The sequence below is a fragment of the Pristis pectinata genome, chromosome 11 (genome assembly GCF_009764475.1).
Source record: "Pristis pectinata isolate sPriPec2 chromosome 11, sPriPec2.1.pri, whole genome shotgun sequence".
Lineage (NCBI taxonomy): Eukaryota > Metazoa > Chordata > Chondrichthyes > Rhinopristiformes > Pristidae > Pristis > Pristis pectinata.
This window is the reverse complement of record NC_067415.1, coordinates 1,022,381-1,049,956: the sequence shown is the minus strand read 5'-3', so window position 1 is coordinate 1,049,956 and position 27,576 is coordinate 1,022,381. Positions and strand designations below refer to the sequence as shown.

Genomic DNA, 27,576 nt, shown 5'->3' with positions numbered 1-27,576 from the left:
TTGCGTATGGTTTTCCCAGAGGACTGTCTCTGAAGCAGTGCAGGAAGTCTGTTCCACGCAGGTCACAAGGAACAGCAGCCCGAGGCAGGAGTGAACCCGCTCTCGTCCTGTGTCGGAACGCACCGAGGAAACTCTCTCCGCCGGCACCAGGAGCCCTGTCAGGAGGAGGAAGGCAAACAGATCAGTGTCTGTGGCCCTTCCACAGGAAGGTCACTCACTGCCGGAGAACAGCTGCATCTCCCCCACCGCATCTGTGCCTCCACACCGTCACCCCACCCCTCACGTCAATGCACCACCGCCCCTCGGTTCATCTCCCCCCACCTCACCACTCCGCCCCTCCCCTCTCCCCAAGCCCTCACACCGTCCCACTGCCCCCATCACCCCTCTGCCCAATGCCCCGACGCCACCACCGGCCCCTCTCCCCCCACCTCCCCGCCCCAGGGCTCACCCGTTACAGCGGCGTCTCCTTCCTGCAGGCGAGGCCGCTGCTCGGACCCTCGAAGCGCAGTTTGACGGCCTGCTTCAGGTTGAGCTCGGGGTCCAGCGAGGTGATGGCGATCAGCGGCTCCACCCGGGCCCGGCGCGCCGGCCCCCCACCTCCTCCCACCGGTTTCCTCAGGGGGTAGCCCGGGCTGCCCGTTCCGCCCCCAAGGCCCGGCGTCCCGTTCCGTTTCTCGGCGGGAGGCGGCTGCGGGGTGGGCCCGGGGTGCTGGGTGGAGTTCGGGCTGTCGACGGGCACAGTCTGGGAGGAGGCTGGCGAGCGGCGCGGCCGGGCCGCTGGGTCGGGGGAGCCAGGCGGCAGCGCCTCCGGCCCCGGGCACCCGTTGGAGGCGGGCGCGCCGTAGCTCTGGAGTAGCTGCATGACGCCGGTGTGTGGACCCCGGGCCGCCACCCGCATGGGCGTGCGGCCGTAGCGGTCGGCGTGGTTGGGGTCGGCGCCCTTCTCCAACAGCAGGCGCACCACGGCGGCGTGGCCCTCCTGCGCCGCGATGCAGAGGCCGGTGGCGCCCTGGCTGCAGACGTGGTCGGGGCCGGCCGCCCCGCTCTCCAGCAGCAGCCCGGCCACGGCGGCGTGGCCCCGCCAGGCGGCCGAGTGCAGCGCCGAGCGCAGTTCGCCGTCCAGCGCGTCCACCCGGGCGCCGGCGCCCAGCAGCAGCCGCACCAGCTCCAGGTGGCCCAGCCAGCTGGCGACGTGCAGCACGGTGCGCCCGTCCGGGTCCCGCGCCTCCAGGTCGGGGCACGCCGCCTCCAGCAGCAGCCGCACCATCTCCAGCCGGTTGTCGAGAGCCAGCAGGTAGAGCAGCGGCCGCCCGGCCGCGTCCCGCCCGTCCGCGCTCGCCCCCACGCGCCAGCAGCAGCCGCACCACGTCGGCGTGGCCCGCCAGCGCCGCCGCCCACAGCCCTCGCTGCGCCCGTCCGAGCCCCGCGCCTCCGGCGGCGATCCGCGCTCCAGCAGCAGGCGCACGCACGGCGCGTGGCCCTCCTGCGCCGCCAGGATGGCGGGCACGCGCCCCTCCCCGTCCGGCGCGTCCACGCGGGCGCCGTGCTCCAGCAGCGCCCGGCAGGCGGCCGCGTGCCCGCCGAAGCTGGCGGCGTGCAGCGGCGTCCAGCCCAGCCGGTCGCGTTGGTTCGCGTCCAGCCCGCGCTCCAGCAGCGCGCGCACCACCCGCGCGCGGCCCCGCGCCGCCGCCGCGCCCAGCGCCGTGCGGCCCGCGCCGTCCACCCGCTCCACCGCCGCGCCGGACAGGGTCAGCGGCGTCCTGCCCGGCCCCGTCCCGCGCCTCCAGCTCAGCCCCACTGTCCAGCAGCAGGCGGACCGCGCCCTCACCGTCGCCTCGCTGCTGCCACACCGTCCAGCCGCAGGCCGAACGCGTCCTCGCCCCCATCATCCTCGCTCTCGCCCTCGTCCTCGCCCGCGCTCCCGCGCTCGCTCCCGTCAACGCCCTCGCCCCCGTCGCCCGCGCCCGCCTTCAGCAGCACCTGCTGCACCTCGGGCTCGTCCGGCGGCGCGCAGCCCAGCGCCTCCCGGCCCACCGGCGCCCCGCTCCACACCATCCAGAGGGCGAGGCGCCAGGGCTCGGTCTGCAGCCCCGAGCGGACCAGGTGCAGCGCCAGCTCCCGGACGTGCGGCGGGCGGAGGCGGCGGGCGCGCAGGCTCAGCCCCATGGCCAGCATGGCGTGGCCCTGCGCCAGGTCGCACAGGTAGCGCTCGGTGCAGAGCTTCACGTCCAGCAGCCACTCCCCGAGGCTGTGGTGGAAGAGCAGCCGCGTGTGGCGCGGCCCGGCCCGCAGCAGCGGCGACACGTCCCGCAGCCGCTGCTCGAACTCGCCCGGCGTCAGGCTGCCGCAGCGGCTCCGCACCGCCTCGAAGATCCGGCGGGGAGCGAGCGGGCGGCGGGCGGCCAGCAGCACGTTGAGGAGGGGCCGGACGCGGGCGAAGAGGCCGCTGGGGAAGTGGCGCTCGCACAGCCACAGGTAGAGGCCGGACAGGGTGCCGGGGACGCGGCGGATCTCCCCAGCGCGCCGCCCTCCAGCACCCGCTCCAGGTACAGGAAGCAGCCGCTGCTCTTGATGAGCAGCTGCTGCAGCTGCTCATCGGTGTCCGGGCTTCAGGGGGCGGCGCGGCCCGGGGCCGGGCCGGGCTCCCGCTCCAGGCGGCCCGCGATGTACCGCTGCACGTCCCGCACCACGGGCGCCTTCCGCACGTCATCCAGGCAAACCTTGCGGAAACCCTGCGGGCGAAGGTGCGGGTCAGGGGCGGTGTGTGCGGCTGCTCCCGGTACCCTTCCCCGACCCCCCTCCGCCGGCAACCCCCCCCCCTTCCCCGGTGTGCCTCCGACCCCACCACCCACTCCCCCCAACCTCACCCCCATTCCTCCACCACCCCCCAGTCCCTCCCCCTCCCCCCACCGCCCCCACTTCACCCGGTCCCCCCACCCCCCATCACCCCTTCCCCCCCATACCCCCGCCTCACCTGTGAACATCTGGCCGGCGGCCTTGTTGCTGCGGGCGGTGCAGGACCAGCATTAACCAGGGGGCGAAGAGCCGGTGGTGGTGGGACAGGACCTCCCCGATGGAGCGGCTCTGCCCTCGGGGCTTCCCCTCGCTCCCGGCCTCGGCCTCGTCGATGGAGTCGACCAGCAGCAGCAGGTTCTGTGCCGGGGGCTCCAGCTCCAACAGAGGCAGCAGCACCGCCCTGCAACGACAAAGGGGAAAGTCAGGGGCAGCCCTAGGGGTGGAGCCCCACCCACACAGACCCCCCACCACACGGGGGGAGGGGGAGCACCCGGGCAGTAGTGGGGTGGGGATGGGGGAGAGACAAGAGGACAAAGGAGGGGGGGGAAGGGAGCAGACAGGGAGGGTGTGTCCCAGATGGTCCCACCCTTCCCTCAGTACTGCCTCTCCCTCAGTACTGCCCCTTCACCTGGATGTCACCCCCAGAACCTGTGACTTGAGGGGCAGAGAGGTCAGTGGGTGGGGTCACGACCTGGGTAGGGGGGGCTGAGGAGGGTGGGGGGGGACTGAGGGTGGGTGGGGTAATTGGTGACCGTCTAAACACCCATCTCCCCCGATTGACTGATACAACCTGTAGCACTGAATGTGTGACCATCACATGCCGGGGGCACCAACATATGTGTAGTGTCTGCACACACGCAACCTGCACATGTATGAGCTTGTGGAGACACAGACAGCATTTTCCAGCTCGGTGGGTCACACCCACTGGATCTGACTCAGTCAGAACACTCCCTGCCCCTCGCTCACACCCCCCAGCCTCCTGCTCACACCCCCTGCCTCACAGCCCCACCTCTTGCTCAACCCAGCATAGACCCACTGAGTTCCCCCAGCAGCTCGTGTGTTGACCCTCTGCTCTCTCAATCTCACCCTCTGTCACTGTGAACGGAGTCACTACTTCAACCCCAAGGGTTGCAGCCCCCGTCGCCACCCAACTGACCCCTCTTCCCTGGACCACACTACACATTCCCTCCATGCCTCAGAGAGGTTCATCCCTCTCACACAATCCGCCCTCCTCAGGAGATCTGTGCCCATCTCTCTGTGCTGCTTCTTACAAAACATCACATTTCCACAGCCTGTGGTCAACATTCCAGCAGCAGCCTTACCCCACTCTCCCTCTCAGTCTTCACCAAGTTGTACCTCATCAGCAAGCTTTGAAGTGGCATCACGTCACACAAATCCGACTCATTAATGCATTAAGAGAAGCTGAGGACCCCAGCACCGACCTTTCTCTCTCTCTCTCTCATTTCAAGACTTTTGCCCTGGAATTCAGGATGTTTGCAGCTGGAATAAAACCGTGCAGAAAAACTTTGCTGGCCACGATATCCTCAACACTGGTTCCCCACAAGGCTGCGTCTTCAGCCCTCTACTCTACTCCCTACGTACATGACTGTGTGGCCAGATTCTGCTCTAACTCCATCTACAAGTTTGCAGATGATCCCCATAGTGGGCCGTATCTCAAATAACGATGAGTCGGAGTACAGGAAAGGAGATAGAGAGCTTAGTGGAATGGTGTCATGACAACAACCTTTCCCTCAAGGTCAGCAAAACAGAAGCCTGAAAGCACGTAACCCCAGGCTCAAGGACAGCTTCTACCCCACTGTCATAAGACTGTTGAATGGTCCCCTATTACCTCACAGTCTACCTCGTCGTGGCCTTGCACCTTATTGTCTGCCTGCACTGCACTTTCTGTAGCTGTAACACTGTATTCTGCACTCTATTTCCCCTCACTGCACTGTGTGGTGAAATGATCCGTACGAACGGTATGCAGCACAAATTTTTCCACTGTCCTCGTCACGTGTGACAATAATAAACCAATTGACTTACTGTTTGAGGTCTCATCTGGGTTCCTCTGGCACTCGCTGGGCTGCAGTAGCGCCTGCACTGAGCTGTCCTGCAGCCTCTCCTGGTAACCCCGCAGCAGCGTGCACTTCTCGATCTGACACACCACACTCAGCACAAAGGCACTGACCGACAGAGTTCTCACGTCCTGGGCTTGACAGAAGTGGTGCGCCAGCACCCTGGCGGACAGCTCAAACCGCTGGCCGTGCTCCGACACTGGCCACAGCACCTCGGTGCACAGCGCCGTCTTGCCGCTGCCCGGGCCCCCGGTGATGAGGACACCGGGGTTGCGACCGCTGGGGCAGGCGTCCAGGCAATGCTGCAGCTTACACAGGGCCCACTCCCGGCAGTAGAATGTCTTCCCCTGCAGCAAGCTCTCAGTCATCTCTTAATCCCTTCCAGACTCCCACTGCCGCTCTTCACACATGTTGCACTCGGGGGCACGACCGTCTGCACCCAAGGGCCTGCACTGGAACCCCACACCGTCACCTGGTCCACAGTGGCTGCGGCTCCATGTCACGGCACCTGGGAACCTGTGGGAGGGAGAGAGAGAGAGAACGTGGGAACCGTGGGGGGGGGGAGAGAGAGAATGTGGGAACCATGGAGGGAGAAAGAGAGAGAACGTGGGAACCGTGGGGGGAGAAAGAGAGAGAACGTGGGAACCGTGGGGGAGAGAGAGAACGTGGGAACCGTGGGGGGAGAAGAGAGAGAACGTGGGAACCGTGGGGGGAGAAAGAGAGAGAACGTGGGAACCGTGGGGGGGAGAGGGAGAGAACGTGGGAACCGTGGGGGAGAGAGAGAGAACGTGGGAACCGTGGGGGGAGAGAGAGAGAGAACGTGGGAACCGTGGGGGGAGAGAGAGAGAACGTGGGAACCGTGGGGGGAGAGAGAGAGACGTGGGAACCGTGGGGGGAAAGAGAATGTGGGAACCGTGGGGGGAGAAAGAGAGAGAACGTGGGAACCGTGGGGGGAGAGCAGGAGATTGAGAACGTGAGGGACGGGTCCTTTCACCAGCTCAGACCATTAGACAGGGAGCAGAATCAGACCATTCAGCCCATCCAGTCTGCTCTCCTGTTCAGTCATGGCTGATTTTTTTCAACACTCTCCCGTCTCCTCCCTTTACTGGTTAAGGGTTACGGGAGAAAGGGCAGAGAATGGGGGTTGAAAAAGAATGCTCAGGAACATCCAAACCAATGCACACCTCCAGATGTGGCCACACACCTCCAGATGTGGAAAACACAACATCGGCTCACTGGCTCCCCAACACAGCCCAGTCTAATTATGAATAAAACCCCTGGACAACAGGGTAAATACCCGAAGCCTAAGACCAGGGTGGGACCTCCGACAGATACCCATTCATCAAAAGGACGCCACAGAGGTCACGTCACTAGACCAGTATGTCTTCAACAGAATTCAGTTCCCAACTCAGCAGAGGGGAGGTTTAAATTCTGTGACTTAAACCATCTGGAATAAACTGCTATTATCAGTAAAAGTTTTGACAAAACACACAACTGCTTAAAACAAAACATAGCCAGACGTGTATCACCGGTCTGTGCTTGTTAGCTGCTCCGGTACAGGTCTGACCAATGTGGGCAGGGCAGGGTGGAGCATGCACCTCAGGACGTGAATCACTGGGTACACAAAGGCAGGGGAAGGAAAGGTACCTTTTGCTGGTTGTGGGATGTCCTGTAACGTAACAGGGAGGGGAGGTTCATTTCACATCTAACCTGTGCTGCCCCTGCCCTGGGAGTGTGTGACTGTACAGTGGGCTTTACTGTGTCTAGTCCATACAGTCCCTGCCCTGGGAGTGCGTGATGGGAGTTGGTGGCTTATTCCATCCAGAGGAATGCAAAGATGATTCAGATTTTAAATGTACGCAAGAAGTAGGAGGAGGAGATTGTTCAGCCTGCTCCCCATTCAACACCATCAACGGCTGACCTTTTACCGCAGTGACATGTCACTGCACTAACTCTAGATCCCTTGGTTCCCTTAATATCCAAGAACCCTCTGACGTCTGCTAAATTCTCAGCAAAACTCTTGGCTACAGAATTCCAAAGGTCTGCCTCCCTCTGGTTGAAGCAATCAGGGCTGGTTCCACCTCACCGTGAGCACCCAATCCTGGGATGAGCTTCAGTTTCCACTGCCCAGAGCCTGAAGCCATGAGTCACCTCCTGTCTGCTCTGCCTGCACACACAGCCTGGACACCATCGATCCACAAACCTGCAGCTTGGACAAAGGTGATGCACAAACTGCCTCGGAAGGGGGGAGGAACTCTCACCGTCCCAGTTACAACCGAGAGCTCACCGTTCCCGAGATCCCCCGCGGTGACCGGCTCCCCACTCATCTGCTCACTGGCTCCCCGACACAGCCCAGTCTCCAGAGCAGTACCTTGGGGTGATGGGATTAGGGTTAAGCTAACTCCAAGCAGACAGCAGGATTGGATCCCTGACATCCCGGACCCCGCCAACCCCTTCCTCCAGGATGGCCACAGCTTTAACCCTTCACCCGTCCCAACACCAGGAACTGGAACTCTGCAGCTTCATCTCCCCCAGGGACCGAGCCACAACCCTTCACTGCACCCAGATTTAACCTCTTCCTTCCTCGCTTTAATCCCCACAATCCTAGGCAGTGGCAACCTCCTGTCTCTCACAGGAGAGCAAGCAGGACCAGCTTGGTCAGAGAACAAGCAGGGAGATCACAGCGGGGCTGCAGTAATGGGGACCAGGCAGGGAGCTGAGACCAGATCAGGCACTCTAGACACCAGACAAACTCTCCAAAGGTCATGGGGGTAACATGTGAAAGTGAACTGACCCTGCCACATCCTCAGGGCACCCGGGCACCAGCATCCTAGGGGCAGTGGGTACAACTGGTGTGGCACCCCACCCCCGGCCCCCCAACAAATCACCCCCAACAGCCCTGCTGATTCACTCCCCTTTGCAGTGAATGACCTGGTGGATTCAGGTTCCAACAGCCCGATCCCAGTTCAGAACGATCCGAGCAAAGAAATGTCACCCCAAGCATCTGAGCCCGCAGTGTAAACCAATCACAGTGAGCTCCACTCCAAGGCTTCCACCAATGGCAGCAGCTTCCAACAGTTCACCCAGTCTAAACCCAAGACACCAATGTGCCTGCCATCAATCCTCCTCCCAACCTCCACTCCAAGGGCCACCCCAGCTCCCTAAGTCTAACCCTGAAACCCAGCTCCCCCAGTCAAACCCTGAAACCCCAGCTCCCCCATCTAACCCTGAAACCCCGGCTCCCCCATCTAACCCTGAAGACCCCGGCTCCCCCAGTCTAACCCTGAAACCCCAGCTCCCCCAGTCTAACCCTGAAACCCCAGCTCCCCAGTCTAACCCTGAAATCCCGGCTCCCCAAGTCTAACCCTAAAACCCCGCTCCCCCAGTCTAACCCAGCTCCCCGCCAAACTCTGTAACCCCAGCTCCCCACTTAACCCCAGCTCCTCTGTCTAACCCTGTAACCCCAGCTCCCCCCATCTAACCCCAGCTCCCCCAGAGACGTGAGAGGCAACTTCTTTACACAGAGGGTGGTGAGTACCTGGAGTGAGCTGCCATAGGAGGTGGTTGAGATGGGTAAAACTGCAACATTTAAGGGGCATTTGGAAAGGTACATGGAGGGGCTTGGAGGGTTATTGGCGGGCAACTGGGACTAGCAGGGAGGATGCTGTGGTTGGCATGGACCAGTTGGGCCGAAGGGCCTGTTTCTGTGCTGTATTACTCTGCGACTCTATGACCAGGAATCAGACACCCCCAACCTCCCCAGTAGCCCGTCCTCATCTCCTGGGCTAACTTTCCCCTGGGGACTCTCCCCCAGCCCCTCTGCTCTCACCCCTCCTCCCAGGGGTCTCTCCACACCAATCCCCTTCCAAGGGGGGGTCTTGCTGTTCTCCTACCCCTCCCCCTTTCTCTTCCTACAGGGGTGTCTCCCTCCCACCCCCTCCCTGGAGGCCCATCTACCCCCCAAACCCTTCCTTCCCTGGGGCACACCCCCTCCCCTCGGCTCTCTCTCTTCCCACCACCCCTACCTCTTAACCACCCTCCTCTCACCCTCAACCCCTACCTCCAGCCTCTCCCCTCACCCACCCCCTCCCCTCCCCTCACCCACCCCTCCTTCCACCCTCTCCCTCCCCTAGCCCTTCCCCTGAGATGCCTCTCCCCCCAATCCTCCCAACCCCCGGGGTCTCTCCCCCTTCCCCTCCCCTCCCCTCTCCCCCCTCCCCTCCCCTCCCCTCTCCCCCCTCCCCCCTCCCCTCCCCTCCCCTCCCCGCGTCCCCTCCCCTCCTCCCCTCCCCTCCCGCCCCTCTCCCCGCGTCCCCTCCCCTCTCCCCGCGTCCCCTCCCCTCCCGCCCCTCTCCCCTCGTCCCCTCCCCTCCCGCCCCTCTCCCCTCCCCTCCCCTCCCGCCCCTCTCCCCTCGTCCCCTCAGTTCTCACCTCCGTGATCCGTGCCGCGGGGCCGGGGCCGTGCGGGAGTCCGAGGCTCGAGCCTGCTGGCGCGGCCGCTGCTCGAGGGGACGGGGCCCAGCCGCTGACACCCGGCTCCAGGACCCCTTCCGCCCGTCACCGAGCACCACAGGAAACGAGGCTGCGGCCTGCGGGAGGCGGGCCCAGGGCGGAGCCGCACCGTGGAGCGGCGTCCCCAGCGCGGAGCCGCACCGTGGAGCCGCGTCCCCAGCGCGGAGCCGCACCGTGGAGCCGCGTCCCCAGCGCGGAGCTGCACGCTGAGCAATTGGTGGGATCAGAAGCTTCCCCGGACCTGAACAGACTGATCCTGAGCGTCGGGTGCAACAAACTGGGGTGGGAGGGGTGGGGATAGAGGGAGACATGGGGCGGTGAGGGAGACGGGGGGAGGGAGTAGGGAGGGAAGGGGGGAGGCAGGGGGGAGGGAAGGGAGGGAAGGGGGGGAGGGAAGGGAGGGAAGGGAGGGAGGGGGGAGGGGGGGAGAGGAGTGGGGGGGGGGGTTGCTCCGAATTGTTGCGCTGACGATTCCCGACCAGTAGGTGGTAGCGCGGTCCGGCTGCAGTAGAGGTGGGCGGTCCCGGTCTGTGGCCCCGCCCCCGCTGTGGCCCCGCCCCCACAGGGCCCGGGATGGCGGCGGAGCGGCGGCGGGCGGCGGGCGCGGTGCTGGGCTCACTGGTGGCGGACGCGGCAGGTGAGGTTCCCCCCCCCCACCTGACACACCTCTCGCCCCCACTCCCCCCTCCCTCCGCCCCCACTCCCCCCTCCCTCCGCCCCCACTCCCTCCCCTCCCTCCACCCCCACTCCCTCCGCCCCCACTCCCTCCACCCCCACTCCCCTCACTCCCTCCGCCCTCACTCCCCCCACTCCCTCCGCCCCCACTCCCTCCCCTCCCTCCGCCCTCACTCCCCCCTCCCTCCGCCCCCACTCCCTCCGCCCCCACTCCCTCCACCCCCACTCCCCTCACTCCCTCCGCCCTCACTCCCCCCACTCCCTCCGCCCCCACTCCCCCCCTCCCTCCGCCCCCACTCCCTCCGCCCTCACTCCCCCCCTCCCTCCGCCCTCACTCCCTCTGCCCTCACTCCCTCTGCCCTCACTCCCCCCTCCCTCCGCCCCCACTCCCTCCGCCCCCACTCCCCCCACTCCCTCCGCCCCCACTCCCCCCACTCCCTCCGCCCTCACTCCCCCCACTCCCTCCGCCCTCACTCCCTCCGCCCTCACTCCCTCCGCCCTCACTCCCCCCCTCCCTCCGCCCCCACTCCCTCCGCCCCCACTCCCCCCCCTCCCTCCGCCCCCACTCCCTCCGCCCCCACTCCCTCCGCCCTCACTCCCCCCCCTCCCTCCGCCCTCACTCCCCCCCTCCCTCCGCCCTCACTCCCTCCGCCCTCACTCCCCCCTCCCTCCGCCCCCACTCCCTCCGCCCCCACTCCCCCCACTCCCTCCGCCCTCACTCCCTCCGCCCTCACTCCCCCCTCCCTCCGCCCCCCCTCCCTCCGCCCCCCCTCCCTCCGCCCCCACTCCCTCCGCCCCCACTCCCCCCACTCCCTCCGCCCTCCCTCCGCCCTCACTCCCCCCCTCCCTCCGCCCCCACTCCCTCCGCCCTCACTCCCCCCACTCCCTCCGCCCCCACTCCCCCCCTCCCTCCGCCCCCACTCCCCCCCCTCCCTCCGCCCCCACTCCCCCCCTCCCTCCGCCCCCACTCCCCCCACTCCCTCCGCCCCCACTCCCTCCGCCCTCACTCCCCCCCTCCCTCCGCCCTCACTCCCCCCCCTCCCTCCGCCCCCACTCCCTCCCCTCCCTCCGCCCCCACTCCCTCCGCCCCCACTCCCCCCACTCCCTCCGCCCTCCCTCCGCCCTCCCTCCGCCCTCACTCCCCCCTCCCTCCGCCCCCACTCCCCCCCTCCCTCCGCCCCCACTCCCTCCGCCCCCACTCCCTCCGCCCTCACTCCCTCCGCCCTCACTCCCCCCACTCCCTCCGCCGCCACTCCCTCCGCCCTCACTCCCCCACTCCCTCCGCCCTCACTCCCTCCGCCCCCACTCCCTCCGCCCCCACTCCCCCCACTCCCTCCGCCCTCCCTCCGCCCTCACTCCCCCCCTCCCTCCGCCCCCACTCCCCCACTCCCTCCGCCCCCACTCCCTCCGCCCCCACTCCCTCCGCCCTCACTCCCCCCCTCCCTCCGCCCCCACTCCCTCCGCCCTCCCTCCGCCCTCACTCCCCCCCTCCCTCCCCCCACTCCCTCCGCCCCCACTCCCTCCGCCCTCACTCCCCCCACTCCCTCCGCCCTCCCTCCGCCCTCACTCCCTCCGCCCTCACTCCCCCCCTCCCTCCGCCCCCACTCCCCCCTCCCTCCGCCCCCACTCCCCCCGCCCTCCCTCCACCCCCACTCCCTCCGCCCCCACTCCCTCCGCCCTCACTCCCCTCACTCCCTCCGCCCTCACTCTCCACTCCCTCCTCCCCCTCTCCCTCCGCCCCCACTCCCTCCGCCCCCACTCCCTCACTCCCCCCACTCCCTCCGCCCCCACTCCCTCCGCCCCCACTCCCTCCGCCCTCACTCCCCCCACTCCCTCCGCCCCCACTCCCTCCGCCCCCACTCCCTCCGCCCCCACTCCCTCCGCCCCCACTCCCCTCACTCCCTCCGCCCCCACTCCCTCCGCCCCCACTCCCTCCGCCCCCACTCCCCCCACTCCCTCCGCCCCCACTCCCTCCGCCCTCCCTCCGCCCTCACTCCCTCCGCCCTCACTCCCCCTCCCGCCCCCACTCCCTCCACCCCCACTCAGCTCCCCACTCCCCCCCATTCCCTCACCCAGAAGACTGGAGGGTGGCTAATGCTGTTCAATAGGGTACCAAGGATGGGCCAGGGAACCACATCTGCTGAGCCTGACTTCAGTCGTAGGGAAGTGACTGGGGGGAGTCCTGAGGGACAGGATCCACCATCACTGGGATAGTGACAGCCTGATCAGGAATAGTCAGCGTGGTTTTGTGCGTGGGAGGTCATGTCTGATGAATCTTTTGAAGTTTTTTGAAGAGGTAACTAAGGGGATAAATGAAGATAGGGCAGTGGATGTTGTCTGTGTGGACTTTAGTCAGGCCTTTGACAAGGTCCTGTAGGGCAGGCTGGTCTGGAAGGTTAGGTCGCATGGGATTCAGGGGGAAGTAGCGAGGTGGACTCAGAGCTGGCTCGATGATTGGAAGCAGAGGGTGACGGTTGAAGGTTGATTCTCCGACTGGAGGCCTGTGACTAGTGAGGTGCCCCAGGGGTCAGTGTTGGGGCCTCTGTTATTCATTATGTATGTAAATGATTTGGACGTGAATGTACATGGCGCGATTAGCAAGTTTGGTGATGATACTAAATTAGCGGGTCTTGTTGATAGTGAAGCAGGTTACGATGAATTGCCGAGAGATCTTGATCAGTGAGGGAGATGGGCTGAGAAACAGCAAATGCATTTCAACTTAGATAAACGTGAGGTGATGCATTTTGGACAGTCACGCCAGGGGAGGACTTGTACAGTGAATGGCAGGTGTTACATCTGCACGGAGCAAGAACGACAACGTTTTTACTGAGTCGTGTTAACCAAAGAAAAGAAACTAAGGAGCTTACAGTTGTAGATCAACGAGAGAGCGCGCGAGTCCCTGGTCCCGCGCCAAAAGCAATGTTCCTCGTGTAGGAGAGCGTTATTGCTCCGCAGAGAGACCAACTGACAGGCGCATACATGCACATTGGCTGCGTTCTCCATACGGTTCATCCCTGCCCACCTCTCCACTCCCCCACCCCCCCAATAAAGGGAACTGCAGGGGAAGAACATGTTAGGTGAACGTAGAAAAACAATGAAATGTTTCCGTTGCTATTCTGCCTGGTATCGGCCGACTGGTCGACGGACCCCCGTGGCCTGCTGCAGGGGGGCGGCCTCTCTCTCAGTGTCTCCCTGATTAGCCAAAGCCGAGGTCGGTGGGCTGTGAAGGTTTCCCTCTCGATGAAGCCTCCATTGGTTCATCTACTTGAACAGGAGCTTCGTCTGCAGCAGACACTCCTGTGGCTTCGCCGGGTCCTCCATTGGTTCGCTGGCGCACATGATCCAAATGTCCCCTGACAGTTCGTCCATCTGGCTGTTCAAGTTCTGCAGCTGGACTGCTACAGTGTCGGGTGACGGCTGGTTGGCGGTTTTCTTCATGCATGAGTTGAGTGTTGACCTTGTCGTCTGCACCAAACATTGGCGGCCCAGTGTGGATGTCACAGTTTTGTTTCATGGCCTCTTGTTTACTTCAAATTTGTTCCAGGACAGCCGGCAGCAGGAGATCCAATCTGGTGCGTAATGTGTGTTTGAACATTAATTCAGTGGGGGAGGCGCCTGTTAGTTCGTTTGGGTGATTTGGTAATGGAAAAGGAAACGGCTTAATTTCGTCAGCGTCACCCTGTGTTTGTCTAGAAAAGCCCCGTTCCACCGTTCGCACTGCTCGCTCAGCCAGGCCATTTGAAGCTGTGTGATGTGGAGCCGTTGTTGGGTGCCCAATACCATTCTTCTCTACAAACTTCTTAAATCCTGCACTCGGGAAAGCCGAGCCCTTGTCGGATATGATCATAGAAAACCTACACCACAATTCAGGCCCTTCGGCCCACAAAGCTGTGCCGAACATGTCCCTACCCTAGAAATTACTAGGCTTACCCATAGCCCTCTATTTTTCTCAGCTCCATGTACCTATCCAACAGTCTCTTCAAAGACCCTATCGTATCTGCCTCCACCACCGTTTCCGGCAGCCCATTCCCCGCACTCACCACTCTCTGAGTAAAAAACTTACCCCTGACATCTCCTCTCTACCTACTCCCCAGCACCTTAAACCTGTGTCCTCTTGTGGCAACCATTTCAGCCCTGGGGAAAAGCCTCTGACTATCTACCCTATCAATACCTCTCATCATTTTATACACCTCTTTCAAGTCCCCGCTCATCCTCCGTCACTCCAAGGAGAAAAGGCCGAGTTCCCTCAACCTGCTTTCATAAGGCATGCTCTGCATTCCAGGCAGCATCCTTGTAAATCTCCTCTGCACCCTCTCTATGGCTTCCACATCCTTCCTGTAGTGAGGTGACCAGAACTGAGCACAGTACTCTAAGTGGGGTCTGACCAGGGTCCTATATAGCTGCAACAGTACCTCTCGGCTCCTAAATGCAATTCCCCGACTGATGAAGGACAATACACCATATGCCTTCTTAACCACAGAGTCAACCTGTGCAGCCGCTTTGAGTGTCCTATGAACACGGACCCCAAGATCCCTCTAATCCTCCACACTGCCAAGAGTCCTACCATTAATACTATATTCTGCCATCATATTTGAACCACTTCACACTTATCTGGGTTGAACTGCATCTGCCACTTCTCAGCCCAACTCTGCATCCTATCTATGTCCTGCTGTAACCTCTGACAGCCCTCTATACTATCCACAACACATACAACCTTTGTGTCATCCGCAGACTTACTAACCCATCCCTCCACTTCCTCATCCAGATTGTCTATAAAAATCACAAAGAGTAAGGGTCCCAGAACAGATCCCTGAGGTACACCACTGGTCACTGACCTCCACGCAGAATACGACCCTTCAACAACCACTCTTTGCCTTCTGTGGGCCAGCCAGTTCTGGATCCACACTGCAATGCCCCCTTGGATCCCATGCCTCCTTACTTTCTCAATAAGCCTTGCATTGGGTACCTTATCAAATGCCTTGCTGATCGGGTCCACAGAATTCTTGAGTGGGAGGGAGAGCAGCCAGAAGTTGTGGTCCATATTGGCACCAATGACATAGGTAGGAAGGGGGTTGAGATCCTGAAGAGTGAGTTCAGGGAACTGGGCAGAAAATTGAGGAACAGGACCTCAAGGGTAGCAATCTCGGAATTGCTGCCAGTGCCACGTGATAGTGAAGGTAGGAATAGGAGGAGGTGGCAGATAAATGTGTGGCTGAGAAGTTGGTGCAGGAGGGAGGGTTTTAGATTTCTGGATCATTGGGATCTCTTCTCGGGAAGGTGGGACCTGTACAGAGAGGACGGGTTACACCCGAACCAGAAGGGGGCCAATATCCTTGCGGCGAGATTTGCTAAGGTGGTACAGGAGGGTTTAAACTAGTTTGTGAGGGGGAAGGGAACCGGAGGAGTAGGTCAGAGGAAGAAGGGAATGGGGAAAAGTTAGATCAAACAGGTAGAGAGGCTTTGGGGAAGGAGAAGCAGAATACAGGCTGTAAAAGTAGTAAGGTAGATGGACTGAAGTGTGTTTACTTAAATGCAAGAAGTGTCAGGAATAAGGGGGATGAACTGAGGGCTTGGATAAGTATGGGGGACTCTGATATCGTGGCTATTACTGAGACGTGGCTGACGTCAGGAGAGGAGTGGATATTGAATATTCCTGGTTTTCGGTGTTTTAAGAGGGATAGGGAAGGGGGGAGAAGAGGTGGAGGGGTGGCGATACTGGTCAGGGACACTGTTATGGCTGTGGAAAAGATGGATGTTGTAGGAGGATCATCTCTAGAGTCCGTATGGGTGGAGTTAAGGAACAAGAAAGGAGCAGTTACTCTACTAGGAGTATTCTATAGGCCCCCCGGTAGCAGTAGAGATATAGAGGAGCAGATTGGCAGGCAGTGTTTGGAGAGAAGCAGAAATAACAGGGTTATTATAATGGGAGACTTCAACTTCCCAAATATAGACTGGAACCTGCTTAGTGCCAAAGGTTTAGATGGGACAGAATTTGTTAAATGTGTCCAGGAGGGATTCCTGATGCAGTATGTCGACAGGCCGACTAGAGGGAATGCCATGTTAGATCTAGTTTTAGGAAATGAACCAGGACAGATGAAGGATCTATTGGTGGGTGAGCATTTGGGGGACAGTGACCATTGCTCCATAACCTTTAAAATTGTCATGGACAGGGACAGGTGCAGAGAGGACAAGAGGTTTTTCAATTGGGGAAGGGCTAACTACGAGGCTATAAGGAGAGAACTTGGGAGTGTAAATTGGGATGTCCTTTTTGAAGGAAAATGTACCATGGGGATGTGGTCGATATTCAAGGATCTTATGCAGGATGTTAGGGATAAATATGTCCCGGTGAGGCAGAGAAGGAATGGCAGGGTGAAGGAACCGTGGGTGACGAGAGAGGTGGAACGACTTGTTAGGGAGAAGAAGGTAGCATACGTGAGGTATAAGCAGCAAGGTTCAGACAGGGCCCGTGAGGAATATAGGGTAGCGAGGAAGGAACTTAAGAAAGGGCTGAGGAGAGCTAGAAGGGGACATGAAAAGGCTTTGGCTAGTAGGGTTAAGGAAAATCCCAAGGCCTTTTTCAAGTACGTGAAGGGTAGGAGGATGGCTAAGGTGAAGGTAGGTCCGATTAAGGACAAAGGTGGGAGAATTTGTCTGGAGGCGGCGGAAGTGGGAGAAGTTCTCAATGAGTACTTCTCTTCGGTATTCACCAGGGAGAGGGGTCTTGATGATGCGGAAGGGAGTGCTGGTAGGGGTAATGTTCTTGAGGTTGTTGATATCAAGAGAGAGGATGTGTTGAAGTTGTTAAATAATATTAAGACAGATAAATCTCCGGGGCCTGACGGGATTTTCCCCAGGGTGCTTCGAGAGGCTAGGGAGGAGATTGCTGAACCGCTGGTAAGGATCTTTGAGTCCTCGTTGTCTACGGGGGTGGTGCCGGAGGATTGGAGGATTGCAAATGTGGTCCCCTTGTTCAAAAAAGGTAATAGGGATAGGCCAGGGAATTATAGACCGGTGAGTCTCACGTCTGTGGTGGGTAAGCTGTTAGAAAGGATTCTAAGGGATAGGATTTATGAACACCTAGAGAATCATGGACTGATTAGGGACAGCCAGCATGGCTTTGTGAAGGGAAGATCTTGCCTCACAAGCCTGATAGAGTTCTTTGAGGAGGTGACCAGGAAGATTGATGAGGGCAGTGTGGTGGATGTGGTTTACATGGATTTTAGTAAGGCATTTGATAAGGTTCCTCATGGTAGGCTTCTTCAGAAGGTCAGAGGCCAAGGGATCCAGGGAAGCTTGGCTGTGTGGATTAGGAATTGGCTTGCATGTAGAAAGCAGAGGGTTGTGGTGGAAGGAGTGCCCTCGGATTGGAAGGCAGTGACTAGTGGTGTCCCGCAGGGATCGGTTCTGGGACCTCTACTTTTTGTGATATTTATAGATGACTTAGGTGAGGGGGTGGAGGGCTGGGTTAGTAAGTTTGTGGACAACACTAAGACAGGCGGTGTTGTGGATAGTGTGGAGGGCTGTCGGAGCTTACAGAGGGATATTGATAGGATACAGAGCTGGGCTGACAAGTGGCAGATGGAGTTCAATCCGGAGAAGTGTGAGGTGGTACACTTTGGAAGGACAAACTCCAGGGCAAAGTACAGGGTAAACGGCAAGGTACTTGGCAGTGTGAAGGAGCAGAGGGATCTGGGGGTTCATATTCACAGTTCATTGAAAGTTGCCTCACAGGTGGAAAGAGCAGTTAAGAAGGCCAATGGGATGTTGGCTTTCATAAGTCGCGGGATTGAGTTTAAGAGCCGCGAGGTTATGATGCAGCTTTACAAAACTCTAGGTAGGCCACGTTTAGAGTACTGTGTTCAGTTCTGGTCGCCTCATTATAGGAAGGATGTGGAGGCATTGGAGAGGGCGCAGAGGAGATTTACCAGGATGCTGCCTGGATTGGAGGGTATTGAATATGAGGAGAGGCTTAAGGTGCTAGGGCTTTATTCACTGGAAAGGAGGAGGATGAGAGGAGACATGATAGAGGTATATAAAATATTGAGAGGAATAGATAGAGTAGACAGTCAGCACCTCCTTCCCAGGGCACCAATGTTCAAGACGAGAGGTCATGGCTTTAAGGTTATGGGTGGGAGGTTCAGGGGAGATGTCAGAGGGAGGTTTTTCACCCAAAGAGTGGTTGGTGCATGGAATGCACTGCCTGGGGTGGTGGTGGAGGCAGATACATTGAACAGGTTCAAGAGCTTGTTGGATAGGCATATGGAGGAACGTGAGATAGAGGGATATGCGGGAGGAAGGGGTTAGGTAGTGTGAGGGTGGTCTGATGGACGGCACGACACGGTGGGCCGAAGGGCCTGTTTTGTGCTGTATGGTTCTATGGAAACCCATATACACTACATTTACTGCTCTCCCTTCATCGATGTGTTTAGTCACATCCTCAAAAAATTCAATCAGGCTCGTAAAGCAGGACCTGCCCTTGACAAAGCCATGCTGACTGTTCCTAATCATATTATACCTTGCCAAATGTTCATAAATCCTGCCTCTCAGGATCTTCTCCATCAGCTTACCAACCACTGAGGTAAGACTCACCGGTCTATAATTTCCTGGGCTATCTCTACTCCCTTTCCTGAATAAAGAAACAACAGCTGCAACCCTCCAATTTTCTGGAACCTCTCCCATCTCCATTGATGATGCAGAGATCATTTCCGGAATACCAAATGTCACAAACACTGACTGCGGTTTAGTTATCGTAGTTGAGGAACAGGACATACAGTAGGTAACACTTCTCTCCACTTCGAATGGGCATCCACAATAACCAGAAACGTGTCCCCAGAACGTCCAAGATAATCGATATAAATGCGGCTCCACGGGGAATCAGGCCGGGCCCATGGTTTCAGGCGGCCCTTTGGTGATGCTTTTTGTTTCTTCTGACAAATAGGGCAGATGCGCACCATATTCTCAATATCGGTGTCAATGACGTGTACCATATTGCTCCATGTGTCGCACTGCATTCTCAATATCGGTGTCCATTTCCAGCCACCACACACAGCTTCTCACAAGTGCCTTCATTTCTGATCACCCCAGGGTGAGGGTCATGCAGATCGCCTGCCCCATCATGTGCAGCTATCCTGAAGGCTCAGTTCATGTTGGCGATTTGTAAACGGTTGAAATTGGGGTGAAGGGCTGGTAGGCCACCCAACCTGTCGTGCTCTTTATGCCTGCGGTAGGAGTGGGTCACGGGCTGTCCACTGCCTAATGAGGTGACTTTTGATTGGTCTTTCATCTGGGCTTCATCTAGGGCAACAAGAGGCCATTCTTGTTTTTGACCTCGTCGCCAATTGTTGCACCTGCACGGAGCAAGAGCGACAACGGGCGATAGAATAAATGTTTTACTGAGTCATGCTAACCAAAGTAAAGAAACTAAGCAACTTACAGTTGTAGATCAATGAGAAGACCGACGGAGTCGAAAAGCACGCGAGTTCCCGGTCCCGCGCCAAAAGTAACGTTTCTCGCGTAGGAGAGCGTCCTTGCTCTGCAGAGCGATCGACTGGCGTGCGCATGTATACTTGCCGCATTCTCGCAATCGGTCCGTTGAGCGATCGACCAACAGACGCATGCAAGCTCATTCACCACATTCACTGTGTTCTCTGTACAGTTCAGTAGGGCACTGGGATGTTGTGGAACAGAGGGACCTGGGAGTACAAGTGCACAGTTCGCTGAAAGCAGCCACACAGGTAGACAGGGTGGTGAAGAAGGCGTTTAGCTCGCTGGCCTTCTTCAGTCAGGGCATGGAGTTCAGGAGTAGGGACATTATGTTGCAGTTATACAAGTCGTTGGTGAGACCGTACTTGGAGTATTGTGTACAGTTTTGGTCACCCTGTTCTAGGAAAAACATCGCTAAGCTGGAGAGGGTGCAGAAGAGATTTCTGAGGATGGTGCCTGGACTAGAGGGCCTGAGTTATAGGGAGAGGTTGGTCACACTGGATCTTTGTTCCTTGGAGCGTAGGAGAATGAGGGGTGACCTCATAGAAACTTATAAAATCATGAGGGGGGTGGATAGGATGGACAGTCCCCAGGGTTGGGGAGTCCAGAACTAGAGGGCGCAGATACAAGGTAAGAGGGGAGAGATTTAATAGAGACCTGAGCGGTAACTTCTTTACACGGAGGGTGTCGAGTACCTGGATTGAGCTGCCAGAGGAACTGGTCGAGGCAGGTACAATTGCGATATTGAAGGTGCATTTGGATAGGTACATGGAGGGGGGTGGGGCTTGGAGGGTTATTGGCGGGCAACTGGGACTAGCAGGGAGGATGCTGTGGTCGGCATGGACCAGTTGGGCTGAATGGCCTGTTTCTGTGCTGTATTACTCTGACTCCATGACCCCTCCCACACTCCACATCCCTCCCCCTCCTCAACCCCCATCCCTCTCCCACTCTCTCTCTCCTCTTCTCCCCCCCCCCCCCCCCCCAATCCCTGCCTCCAGTGCCCACTCTCACCAGTGCGAATCAATCTCTTCGTCACCTCCTGAGTGCCCCGGATCCAGAGCACTGGGTCTTGGGGCACTGGGTCCCTGTCCCAGGCACTGACCCCAGAGGTGGGCTCTGAGACCCCCTCCCACCCCCCAGACCCCGGGTGGGCTCTGGCCGGGTAGCAGAGTGACAGAACACCCTCTATGTGCCTGGGTGGGTGCAGCACCAACAACTCTCGAGAAGCTCGGCACCGTCGGCACACATCAGGCCCCTCTCAGCAGTGTCAACACACAACCTGATGGGGAGGAGGAGCGGACACCAGGATAATGATAACCTCTGATCTGACCATCACCTCCATCTGCCCCGGTAACCTTTCACCCTCTGCCCTCCCACGTGTTCTCCCCTCCAAAGATTCACCACTGTCTGAGGGGGAAGATGTTCAGCTCCTGCAGGTTAAATGGACGACCCTGTACATCACAGGGTGACTCCTTGTTCCAGACTCCCTTGTTTAGAAGAAGCATCCTCTCCATACCCACTGTGCCGAGAGCCCGCAGGGTGTGGTGTGTCCACACCACCAAACCCTCCCTCCACCGGCACACTGCAGGCGTCTATCAAACGCACGGCAGTTACTCGCCCGGGCTGCTCAGACAGCACCTCCCAAACCCACCACCTCTCCTGCCAAGGACAGGGGCAGGGGAGCACCACCGCCCCCGGTTCCCCTCCATGTCACACCCCCCTGACATGCAAACAATCACCATCGCTGGGTGTAAACCTGGGAACTCCCTCCGGAACAGCACCGTGGGAGCACCTTCACCAGAAGGTTCTGGAAGGCGGTACACCCCCACCGTTTGTGGGCGTGAGGGGATGGGCAATAACGCTGCCCCCAGTCCCGGAGCCCTGTGGCTGACACCACTGGCCCGTGGGCCTGAGTCAGTCACAGCCCACTGCCGTGTGAGGGGGTGTCTGTGGGTGGGGGCTACCTCCTGAGAGGTTGCACTCGGAGACACAGGACTGCAGGCACTGGGATCTGCAGCGCAGCTCAGATGGACACAGGGTCCAGGTGAAGGGTCTTGATCCGAAACGTCAGCTGTCCATCTCCCCCCACAGATGCTGCCTGACCCGCTGAGTTCCTCCAGCACTGTGTGTGTGTTCCTCCATATTTGGAATATAGTAACGGGGCCGGCGACCCCGGGGCCACTCCCGGTAACGGGGCCGGCGACCCCGGGGGCTCTCCCGGTAACGGGGCCGGCGACCCCAGGGGCTCTCCCGGTAACGGGGCCGGCGACCCCAGGGGTCTCCTGGTAATGGGGCCAGTGACTTGTCCTGACCCACCCTGTTCCCACAGGACAGCCGCTGCACTGGATTTACCAGCTGGGCCGATTGGACGAGATCCTGCAGGGACGTGAGGCATCGCCCGAGTTCGTGGATCCCAGCCAGTGTCTGTTCTACCGGCAGCCCACCGGGGCACAGAGCGGCTACGGTGATCAGACACTGGCTCTGCTGAGGGCATTGGTCAAGGCCAAAGGTGAGAGGGTGGGGGGCAGGAACGGGGGTGAGGGTGGAGGGCGAGAGGGCAGGGGGTAGGAGTGAGGCGGTGGAGGGCAGAGTGATGGGTAAGGAGAGGCTGCATTCCTCGTGTTAAATGCCCCACCTCAGCCCTTTTGCACCCTTGTCCCTCCAAACCTCCGCCCCTCACCCTGCCCTGCTCCACCCCCACCTTACGTCAGGGAATGCATAGGGTCTGTAGCCAGTGGGGGGGGGGGGTCTGTACCCAGTGAGGGGGTTCTGTACCTGGTGGGGGGGTGGTGAGGGGGGTCTGTACCCAGTGGGGGGGAGGTGAGGGGGATCTGTACCCGGTGGGGGGGTGGAGGTGAGGGGTCTGTACCTGGTGGGGGGGGTAAGGGGGGGTCTGTACCCAGTGGGGGGGGTGGTGAGTGGGTCTGTACCTGGTGGGGGGGAGGTGAGGGGTCTGTACCTGGTGGGGGGGTGGTGAGGGTGGGTCTGTACCTGTTGGGTGGGGGTCTGTACCCGGTTGGGGGGTGAGGGGGGGGTCTGTACCCGGTGGTCCCGGTGACACTGTCCCTCTCTGCAGGCTGGGATGTCCAGGTGTACCGACAGGAGCTGTACCGAACCTTCGGCCCCGGGTCGGTGTACGACGTGGAGGCGAGCGGGAGGGTGGAGGGCGGATACCGACACGCCTCCATCAGAGCCTTCCTCACCGCGTACGGGGCAGTGACGGATAGAACGGGGCTGACACCGGACCCACAGGTAACTGCTGGCCAGGTCACTGCCCTGTCTGCTCCAGGGTCGGTGATCGGGGGCAGCAGACTCCTGGGTGGTGGGGGGGTGGCGGGTGGAGGGAGTGGTGTGTCCTGTTTCGGGGGAGAGACCCCCCCTGCCCAAACCCTATCGGTGTGGGGGGGGGGGGGGGGTGGAGAGTGGGGTGATCTGATGGATGTTGATAAAATGATGAGAGGCATACATAGGGTAGACAGTCAGAGTCCTTCTCCCAGGGTGGAAATGTCAAACATCCTGGGAAAATGCATGTCAAACACAGAGGACATGCTTTTAAGATGAGATGGGGAAAGTTCAAAGGAGATGTGGGGGGCAGGTTTTCACACAGAGAGAGCGGTGGGTACCTGGAACGGGCTGCCAGGGGAGGGGGTGGGGGCACATGCGATAGCAACGTTTCAGAGGCATTCAGACAGGAACATGAACAGGCAGGGAACGGAGGGATACGGACCACGTGCAGGGAGATTAGTTAGACTAGCATCATGGTCAGCACAGACATGATGGGCCGAAGGGCCTGTTCCTGTGCTGTACGGTTCTGTGTAGAACTCACGTTCACAAGCGTTTAACATCCTCTGCCAACTCTTTGCCTGTTCTGCAAGGTTATTACTGTGTCTGCCGTGTGTTGCAATGTCCCTCAGCTCTGACACCCTCCCAAAATTAGTAGCAGGAACAGAAAATGCCAGAAATACTCAGTAGGTCAGGCAGCATCTGTGGAGAGAGAAACAGTTAATATTTTGCATGAAGGGCCCTTCACAGAGTTGTACAGCACGGAAACAGGCCCTTCAGCTTGGTCCATACTTGCCAGCTGAGATGCCAATCTATTGCTAATCCCATTTACCTGCATTTCACCCACATCCCTCTGGATCTTCCCTGTCCATGAACCTGTCCAAATGTTGCTTAAACATTGTAATTGTCCCCACCTCTACCACTTCCTCTGGCAGCTCGTTCCACACACCCACCACCCTGTGTGTGGAAAACTTGTCCCTCAGAACGCCTTTAAATCTTTTCCCTCTCACCTTAAACCCATGATTTCTTGTTTCGGACTCTCCTACCCCAGAGAAAAGACGGACCATCTACCCTATCTATTTCCAGGCACTGTAGTGTAGCAGTTAGTGTAACACTATTACAGCGCCAGCGACCCAGGTTCAATTCCCTCTGCTGTCTGTAAGGAGTTTGCACATTCTCCCCGTGTCTGTGTGGGTTTCCTCCCACATTCCAAAGACGTACAGGTTAGGAAGTTGTGGGCGTGCTATGTTGGCGCCAGAAGCGTGGCGACACTTGTGGGCTGCCCCCAGAACACACTACGCAAAAGATGCATTTCACTGTGTGTTTCGATGTACATGTGACTAATAAATAAATAAATATCTTGTATCTTATCTTATAAACCACTAAAATGTCACCCCTCAGCCTCCGACACTCTAGTGAGAACAATCCCAGCTTATCCAATCACTCTTTGTAACTACAGCCCTCTGTTCCAGGCAACAGTCTGGTGAATCCCTTCTGCACTCTCCCTGTTGCTACCACATCCTTCCTGCAGCGTGGAGACCAGAACTGTTCACAATGGTCCGAGTGCAGCCTGACCAATGTCTTGTCCAGCTGAGAGTGAGAAATGTTAGTCTGGATGAAGCAAGATTTGGTGCAGCGGAGGGAATTTCTCGGGTGGAGTGCAGGCTGAGAGCAGTCAGTGATCTGACCAGCTGAGGTTTTCCTGCATTTTCTGTCTTTGCTTCAGATTTCCAGTGTCCTGCAGTTCTTGATTCGACCTAAGTTGGTGTCACCCACACATTTAGAAACTGTGATCTTGATTATCGAGTCTAGTATCTACCAGTCTTAATATTCACTTGTTGCCATTCCTTCACCATCATTTGGTCTAAACCCTGGAACTCCGGCAGCACTGGCAGCACCTTCACTGGAAGGACTGCAGCAGGTCAAGAGGCAGCTCCCCCCACCTTCTCGACGGGTAACTAGGGATGGGAAATATATGCTGGCCCTGCCAGTGAGGCCCAGATCCCAAGGAATGAATGGGAGGAACTTCCTGGCGGAGTGTGTGAGCTGCTGGTTGTTGTTGGTCATTGACAGATGGATGGTGTGGCGAAGGTGGCACCCCTGGTGGCTCTGTACGCTGGTGACCCCGAGCTCCCGCAGTACGTGGAGCAGGCTGTGCGCGTCACTCAGGACGATGATCTGGCAGTGAAATGCAGTGTTGCAGGTGGGTGTTGTCCCTGTGTGTACATCGTTCTCCCACTCACCCCCGAAACCCTCCCCCAGTGGAGTTGGAGAGACCCCCCGCCACTGGGGGCAATTTACAGCGGCTGATTAACCCACCGACCCGCACGTGGTTGGGATGTGGGAGGGAACTGGGGCACCCGGGGAAACCCACAGGGTCACAGGGAGAACGTGCAAACTCCACACAGACAGGACCCGAGGTGAGGATCGAACCTGGATCTCTGGAAGAAAAACTCAGCCTTGCCTGTCCTTGCCTCTCCTTCTCCCAGGGAGTATGTAGGGAGAGAGGGGGGTGGGGAATAAAGGGAAATAATGAGTATAAGGAAGTAAGTTGAGTTTACTGTCATGTGCACAAGTACGGTGAAGTACAGGTACAAGGAAACGCTTGCAGCAGCATCAGACACGTAGGTTCAGACAACACACAGAACATAAATTATTCCTTACAGCAGAAAAAAATGACTGTGCAAAAAAAAAAACCCAAAGACACAGAGACCAGTCCATGGCAGTCCAAGAGGTGGTCTGTAGTGTTCCGTTGCTGAGGTAGGGTTAGGAGTGTGCAGGTCGGTTCAAGAACCTGGTGGTTGTAGGAAAGTAGCTGTTCCTAAACTGGTGGTGTGGGACTTCAGGCTTCTGTACCTCCTGCCCGATGGTAACTGTGAGAAGAGGGCATGGCCCGGATGATGGGGAATCCTCGATAATAGATGCTGCCTTCTTGAGGCAGCGCCTCCCGTAGATGATGGTAGTGGTGGGGAATACATTGGATGTGGGGAGAGGACTGTCTGTGATGGGGATGAGGATGACGGGGTGGGTGTGGGGAGGTGGTCTGTCCCTGTCCTGGGCTCCGGTATAACCACCTGTTGACTCACAGCTGCTGCCGTGCTGGAGGAGTTTGTCCTCGGTCCCCCTGAGGAGGGCTTCCTCGATCGGATGAAGGGTCGGCCTGAGCTCAGCGTCATCGCCGACCGGTTGCCCGAGGTCCTGAAACTGCGCGGCCGGCCACACCGTGAGGTGGTGCAGACATTTGGCAGCTCCTGTGGTCAGTCCGACGGCTGGGGAGGGGTGAACGGGTGGGGCTGAGGGGAGAGGTGAGTGGAGGTGAAGGTGGGGAGGGTGGAGGGAGGTTCAAGTGAGGAAGGGAGGGAGAGGGGGCAGGAGAGATGCTGTGGTGGAGAGTTATAGAGGTGGGTTGGGGTAAGGGGGAGGTGCAGGGTTGGGGTAAGGGGGAGGTGCAGGGATGGGGAGGGAGGGGGAGGGGGCAGGAGAGATGCTGTGGTGGAGAGTTATAGACGTGGGTTGGGGTAAGAGGGAGGGGCAGGGATGGGGAAGGAAGGGGGAGTGGGGGAGAGGAAAGTGGGGAAAGGTCAGCGGGTGGAATGGAGAACAGGAAGAGGGGAGTTGGACAATGGGCTGGGTGTGGAGGAGGGGAGGAGGGAGTGGGATTTGGGATTGGAGGGTGAGGAGCAACAGCAGCGGCGGACGGTGGGGTGGATAGGGGTAGGATTGGGTATTTGACCTCCTATTGCTCCCCGCAGCCGTCCCTGGGAACCTGCTGAACTGCCTGCACTGCCTGCTGGTGACTCCCGTCCTGCGCGACTACAGCAGCACCGTCAGGCTCACCATGACCGCCGGGGGCTGCAACTGCAGCCGGCTCTGCTTCGTAGGTAAGTGGGGGGTGGGGGGAGAGTGGTACAGGATGGATTGGGGGTTTGATGGTAGGGGTGGGAGGGGATGGGGAGGGGAGGGGTGGAGCGGGGTTGTGAGGAAGGGGGAGGTGGGAGGGAAGGAGTCCAGGAGGGGGATATGAAGAGGGGAGGGGTGTCTGAGGAGCAGGATGAAAAGGGAGGAACAGGGACGTGGGGTGGAGGGGTGTTGAGGGAGGGGTGTTGAGGGAGGGGTTTGAGGGAGGGCCAAGGTTGTTTGTGAGGTGAGTGTTGAAGGGAGGTGTTTTGTGGGAGTGTCAGGCGTGGGGCTAATAATGGGGCTGTTGAGGAGGGGTGTTTTGGGGCGGAATGTTGGGGTTTGGGGACAGCGGGCTCAGCTCTGGGGGATGAGTTGCTGTTGCCTCCGCTCGCTGTGTTACAGGGGCTTGCGCCGGGGCGGCACTAGGACCCAGCGGGATCCCGGCCGACTGGCTGAAGAAAACCATCAACGGTGACGTCATCAGGGAGCTGTCGGAGCAGCTGGTGACGCTGCGGAGGGGGCGGGGCTGAGGGAGGGGCGGGGCCGAAGGGGCGGGGCTGCGGTCTGGGCAGGATGTTCTCCCCTCCCCTCCAACCCCACCCCTCCCCCCTCCCCCAACCCTCCCCCCTCCCCCAACCCTCCTCCCTCCCCCATCCTCCCCTCCCACTCCCCACCCCTCCCCTCCAACCCCACCCCTCCCCCCTCCCCCCTCCCCCAACCCTCCTCCCTCCCCCATCCTCCCCTCCCACTCCCCACCCCTCCCCTCCAACCCCTCCCCTCCCCCCTCCCCCAACCCTCCCCCATCCTCCCCTCCCACTCCCCTCCCCTCCAACCCCTCCCCTCCCCCCTCCCC

General features: G+C 59.5%; 1 protein-coding gene and 1 pseudogene across 1 annotated transcript; one reads left to right on the top strand and one right to left on the bottom strand.

Annotated features, from left to right (window-relative positions):
* Positions 1-9: 9 nt before the first annotated feature.
* On the bottom strand, positions 10-9,599 carry LOC127576092 (ankyrin repeat domain-containing protein 50-like; annotated as a pseudogene).
* Positions 9,600-9,884: 285 nt separating this feature from the next.
* Positions 9,885-27,313, top strand: selenoj (selenoprotein J). The gene is made up of 7 exons (XM_052026477.1): positions 9,885-10,020; positions 21,871-22,050; positions 22,618-22,793; positions 24,897-25,026; positions 25,912-26,079; positions 26,576-26,704; positions 27,126-27,313. Exons 1-7 carry the CDS (start codon positions 9,957-9,959, stop codon positions 27,251-27,253), a joined length of 975 nt encoding a protein of 324 aa, XP_051882437.1. The 5' UTR covers positions 9,885-9,956; the 3' UTR covers positions 27,254-27,313.
* The last annotated feature ends 263 nt before the right edge of the window (positions 27,314-27,576 follow it).

Coding starts and splice junctions, on each gene's coding strand:
- selenoj (XM_052026477.1), top strand. CDS start 9,957: ATGGCGGCGGAGCGGCGGCGGGCGGCGGGCGCGGTGCTGGGCTCACTG. Junction 10,021..21,870: donor ACTGGTGGCGGACGCGGCAG/GTGAGGTTCCCC, acceptor CTGTTCCCACAG/GACAGCCGCTGCACTGGATT. Junction 22,794..24,896: donor GGCTGACACCGGACCCACAG/GTAACTGCTGGC, acceptor GGTCATTGACAG/ATGGATGGTGTGGCGAAGGT.